Source organism: Triticum dicoccoides, chromosome 2B (assembly GCF_002162155.2).
Source record: "Triticum dicoccoides isolate Atlit2015 ecotype Zavitan chromosome 2B, WEW_v2.0, whole genome shotgun sequence".
NCBI classification, from domain to species: domain Eukaryota; kingdom Viridiplantae; phylum Streptophyta; class Magnoliopsida; order Poales; family Poaceae; genus Triticum; species Triticum dicoccoides.
In genome coordinates this window covers 695220226-695225880 of record NC_041383.1, presented here as the reverse complement: position 1 = coordinate 695225880, position 5655 = coordinate 695220226, and the positions used below count along the sequence as shown (strand labels likewise).

Here is a 5655-nt window from a genome sequence, read left to right as displayed (position 1 = left end):
ACGCAACAAGGCGGGCGCCGTGTACTGCCAACGCGGCTGCAGCTCCCGTGCTCAGCAACTTGCAGGAGCCATCGCCACCCACACCCACAGTTGAAATCATGCATGTGCATGGGGTCGCTCGAAACCGAACAAAGACCACTCGCTCGGCCTGTCCTTTTCCTCGCGCACTTGCCGCCTTGCGGCTCGCATCGCATGACCAGCTGCTGGCCTCCATGGCTCCACGACGGGTGTTTTTCTCATGACTTTGACCTGCGCCATGATTTGAGTGCTGCCGATTGCTAGGCCACGCAACTTGGTCTGGATTAGTCAAGAGGACACTCCAGTGTCACCCTCTCTCCGAATGAATCCTTCCAAACTTATCCCCAACTGGGCGCTGTGCTCATGGTTTTTTTTAAGAAAAACACACTGCAATCACTTTTAGTCCATGCGTTCTCTCGGTTTCACACACACACATTTCAGCTTCGACTTCGAGCTTTTAAGTATTCAAATATTCCAACTAGCAACAATGACCACTTCAAGGAAAAAAGAGGATGTCCGCAGTCTCTTCGAGGAACCATAACGCAATCCTCGATAGAACCTCCGTATGTCCAAGTAATTTCTAGATAGTTTCAGATTCTCAATTCTCACATAGAAATTGCATAGAGAAATAGATGGGTTCCGTCTTCATGGATGTGACTGAGCTTGCAGTGATTTTCATCATGTGCTGGCCTCCAATTCCTTCCGAGAAAAACTTCACAGGAATCTTGTCGAAATCTAGCCGGAATTTGGTGACCGGAGTCCGGAGATTGGAAGGGTTGTGGGTGGCCATCGGAGGCAAGGAACGCGGCCGCCGACACTACTCCTCACTCCTTGAGAACTTAAACGTTTCGATGGTTGCACTAGAGTTAAGCTCTTTTAAGCGGTTGGCTAAAGATGCCTTAACGGTCACAGTTAGCCTAATAGAACACTCTCTACAGCAGACTTAGAGCACTGCTTTTTGAGAGAACTCGTTGTGCGCTCAGGTGGCTAGTGCGTGCCATCCCTCACCTTTATCCTTCTCTTTCTTTCTTCTATTCACTGATATATGGCACCCGCGTGGGTGGAGAGTTGACCGGTCAACGTAAAGAAAATACGAAACTGGGTGAGTATGTATTGACTAAGAGCAACTCCAACACGACCGGAGCAAAACGGACGCGCGCTTTATCCGTTTGGATCGTCCGCCCCGTTTTACGTTTGTGTCTGCCATGCATCCAACGCGCCCATTCATTTCATGTCCGCACACAAATTTTAAAAGGCTCGCGATCATAGATCATGCCAGCAGCCATTGGCATCGCCAAGAGTTAATGTCGGCGCCATGTCAGCACACACAAAAGGGGCGGGAGTTCGACCACGCCATCTCGGACGTGGTCATGCCAGCACACTTGCGGCAAAAAAGAAAGAATGACGCTCTCCGCCATAGATCACTCGTCATCGAACTTGAGCATGTCGGCCTGCATCTTCTCGAACCATTGCCTATTCCTCGGTGACACCATGCTCAAGTCCACCTTCACGATCTCCATCCCTGTCATCATGCTAGTGAGCACCACTTCTTTTACCTTGGTCTTGGTGTTGGCGGCCTCGATCTCGAGCAACTTCGCTTGCTTCTCCGCCTTCATCTCGAGCATCTTGGCTTGCTTCTCCACATCGAGCTCAAGCCTCCTCCTTTGGATCTCCATGAAGTCGTTCATTTGCTCTTCCTTGTCTTGTTGGAGCTTCTCCTCCCTTGTGTCCTCCCTCATCATGCCCTCCAAAGTGGCATGCGAGGCAATCGACACCGCATCGCGCTTGTCCTCCTTGGAGTGGGTCTTCCCCGCGGTCATGGCTTCTCGCCCTCATCATACTCCTCCACGGCTCCCCCCCCCCCCCACGTGCTTTGGCGGCGGTATATTGCGCCTTGAACTTCTCCCTGTTGATGATCATCCAACAATGGGTGGTTGAAGGGCTTGCCGTCATGTGGGGCCTTGAATGTCTCCAAAGCTTAGAATGCCTACAAATGAATAGCATGCAAGCATATGGGCAAATGTGCATGCAAGCACAACGGAAAACAGATACGAAGAGGGGCGCATGTATACCATATCTTTGAGGCTGAGGCTGCTCGTGGGACATGCTAGGATGCTCTCAAGGGTTGCACAAAACTTATTCCACTCTTGTTGTATTACCCTCCATCGTTTCGAGAGCGACACCTACCCACGCTTGGTCTCCATTTGGTACGGCGCGAACTTCTTGCATTCATAGTACTCACGATGAACACGAAGCCAAAAGGTAGATGCCTTTTGCTCGGCACCGACCTTGGGGTCTTGTCCAATGTCCCTCCAACACTCACAAAGGAGTTTGTCCTCCGGCTGCGTGTATGCCTTCGTCTGCTTGCTTTTGCGCTTCTTGTTTGCGTCGGCTTGCTTGGCGAGCTCGTCCTCAAACAAAGGCTCCCCGTCGATGTTCAATTCATCCTCTTCCTCAAGGCCATAGTCCTTTGGGAATTTGAGGTTGAGCAGGAAGGTGCTGCCCATGCCGACCTGGTCTTGCATGAAGGATTCGTCCATGCTAGCTTGATCAAAGGAGGCTGACATGAAGGGCGCTCCGCCGTCTTTGGCTTCGGGTCTCGTCGGGATTGAAGGCAGCCGCGCCTGCACCGTCTGCGGAGGCAGCGGCTCCCGCACCGCCTTCGAAGATGATGTTCTCGATGAGAAACGGTTGGCCATCTCGTAGTTACTGGTGGCCGGCATTCTGTCGAACAGATTGCGGGTATTTCCTCGCCCCTAGGGAGGATGATCCACCGGCAACCGGTGTGGCGTTGAGGTCGATAGTGATGGGCGTGGGCGTGGACGGCACCACCAGGCTCACCTCCGGCAAGCATTCCCCAGAGAAGCGGGAGACTTGCGGATAGATATGGAAGTCGGGAATCGGCTTTGTGGCAGACGCGTGCGGTGACTCTGGCAGTACCACTTGAGGAAATGCCGACGACCCCGTGCTCGCCGCGGCCACGGCGGCGGAGACGAGCCCGTGATGACCAAGGTTTAACCCTAGGTAGAGCAAGGCCTCCCGCGTTGCGGCGGCGGCTCAGCCATTGGATTCCTCCTGATGTGCAATGCTGGAGAGGGCGGCGGCGACCGCAGCTTCGAGCTTTGCATCCTACGCATGCCTCCGGCCCCTTCTCTTGGCCGACTGCATGGCCTGCTGCTCCGGCGTCAACTGCTTCTTCTTGGGCGGTCTCGTAGCCTTGCGGGCCGCGCGGGGTTTGCCTTTGGCGGAGGCAACGAAGGTGAGGTCGGAGGAGGCGAGGGAGGCGAGGCTGACGGCGGCGTCGAGGGTCGGGACGTCATCCATGGCGAGCGGCCGGAAGCGCGAGCGGGCGGGAGTTGTTTTGGAAAAGTGGGGAGAAATGGTGGTGGTTGTGCCATCGACTGGCGGACCAGGGAAGGAGTAGGCGGGCGTCGCGCGCGTTCGTTTCGTGTCCACGCCAACGCAAATGAAACCCAAATTTGGGCCGGGAATAGGTCGGCAGACGGATAAAAAGTGGACGCACGTACGTTTGTGTCAGCGCGTTGTGCTGACTTTTGTGTCCGTTTTAACCTAAACAAACACGCGCAGACGAAATAGGTTGGTGCGTTGGAGTTGCTCTAAGTTCTTGAGTACATGGACCGAAGTGAACAAGGGAGACAAGTACAGGGACCACCAGTGAATTTTACTCCTTTTTAAAGCTAGCTCAAAAGAGCAATTTCTCTTCTCCGTGGACCATCATCTGTTATCAATTTTCTCTGCAATTTTACTCCTTTTTAATGTTCGCTGCAAAGAGAATCTAGTCTGGTCTGAAACCATCATCCATTTTCTCTTATCTAAGCCATGTCGGCACGGCAAGACTGCCACCTTCTCCCTTTGAATCAAACTTCCCGCCAGATTTAGAGTCAATCTGGTCCCTTTCGTCGCCTGTTGACGCGCCTCGGGTTGACACTCACGCACACAGACGTGGACGGCATGGTCCGATGTTGCTTAAAACCACTCGCGAATTTATTCGATTCAATCACGTAGCATTCACATGAGATTGAAGTCTGCAAGGAACAAAGATCGCACTAGAAATGGTGGCTCGTCACACTTGGCTGCTGCCGCCCGTTCTCGCTGTCTGCCTGGCGGCGGCATTGCTCGCGGCGGACGCGTCGGCACCCTTGCACCTCGAGGCGCTGCTAGCGTTCAAGAAGGCCGTCACCGCCGACCCGCTCGGCGCGCTGTCCGGCTGGACGGTGGGGGCCGGCGACGCCGTCCGCGGCGGGGTGCCGCGGCACTGCAACTGGACCGGCGTCGCCTGCGACGGCGCGGGCCGCGTCACGTCCATCCAGCTGCTCCAGACCCAGCTCCAGGGCGCGCTCACGCCGTTCCTGGGCAACATCTCCACGCTTCAGCTCCTCGACCTCACCGAGAACGGCTTCACCGGCGCCATCCCGCCGCAGCTCGGCCGCCTCGGCGAGCTCCAGCAGCTCATCCTCACCGAGAACGGCTTCGCCGGCGGCATCCCCCGGGAGCTCGGCGACCTGGGGAGCCTGCAGCTCCTCGACCTCACCACCAACACGCTCACCGGAGTCATCCCCAGCAGCCTCTGCAACTGCTCGGCTATGTGGGCGCTCGGCCTGGGCATCAACAACCTCACCGGCCAACTCCCCTCTTGCATCGGCGACCTCGACAAACTCCAGATATTCTCGGCCTTTATAAACAATCTCGACGGCGAGCTTCCGCCGTCATTCGCCAAGCTCACACAGATGAAGTCGCTGGACCTCAGCACCAACAAGCTGTCCGGCTCGATCCCGCCGGAGATCGGGAACTTCTCGCACCTCTGGATTCTTCAGCTGTTGGGAAACCGCTTCTCCGGACAAATCCCGTCGGAGCTCGGCCGGTGTACGAACCTCACCAGGCTCAACATATACAGCAACCGTTTCACCGGCGCCATCCCCCGCGAGCTCGGGGAGCTCGTGAACCTGGAGGCGCTGCGGTTGTACGACAACGCGCTGTCGTCCGAGATCCCGAGCTCGCTGGGGCGGTGCACGAAGCTATTATCGCTTGGGCTGTCCATGAACCAGCTGACCGGCTCGATCCCGCCGGAGCTCGGCGAGCTCCGGTCGCTCCAGACGCTGACGCTCCATGATAACCGGCTCACCGGCACGGTTCCGACGTCTCTGACGAATCTTGTCAACCTGACATACCTGTCGCTCAGCAACAACTCCCTGTCTGGCCCGCTGCCGGAGAACATCGGGTCGCTCCGGAATCTCGGGAAGCTCATCATCCACAGCAACTCGCTCTCCGGCCCAATTCCGGCGAGCATAACCAACTGCACGTTGCTGTCCAACGCGAGCATGTCATCAAACGAGTTGACGGGGCACCTGCCTGCCGGGCTTGGCCAGCTACAGGCCCTCGTGTTCTTTTCAGTGGGCAACAACTCGCTGAGCGGAAGCATACCGAAGGACCTGCTCGACTGCGTCAACCTCCGCACTCTGGTCCTAGCAAGCAACAACTTCACCGGTGGACTGTGGTAGAAGTACATATTTTATGTTTTATTTGTGGAAAAACTTGCGATCTATTCTCTGTCATGGCAGTACAAGGAACACCAAGTTAACTAAAATTACATTTAGGTTTAAGCGAGGCGAAGACGTT

General features: G+C 55.7%; 1 protein-coding gene across 1 annotated transcript; it reads left to right on the top strand.

Moving 5' to 3' along the window:
- Positions 1-4074: 4074 nt before the first annotated feature.
- On the top strand, positions 4075-5603 carry LOC119368358 (LRR receptor-like serine/threonine-protein kinase FLS2). The gene has a single exon (XM_037633645.1). The coding sequence runs from the start codon at positions 4092-4094 to the stop codon at positions 5535-5537; it is 1446 nt and encodes a 481-aa protein (XP_037489542.1). The 5' UTR covers positions 4075-4091; the 3' UTR covers positions 5538-5603.
- The last annotated feature ends 52 nt before the right edge of the window (positions 5604-5655 follow it).

Bases quoted from the DNA above. Each gene is read 5' to 3' on its own strand.
- LOC119368358 (XM_037633645.1), top strand. From the start codon at position 4,092: ATGGTGGCTCGTCACACTTGGCTGCTGCCGCCCGTTCTCGCTGTCTGC.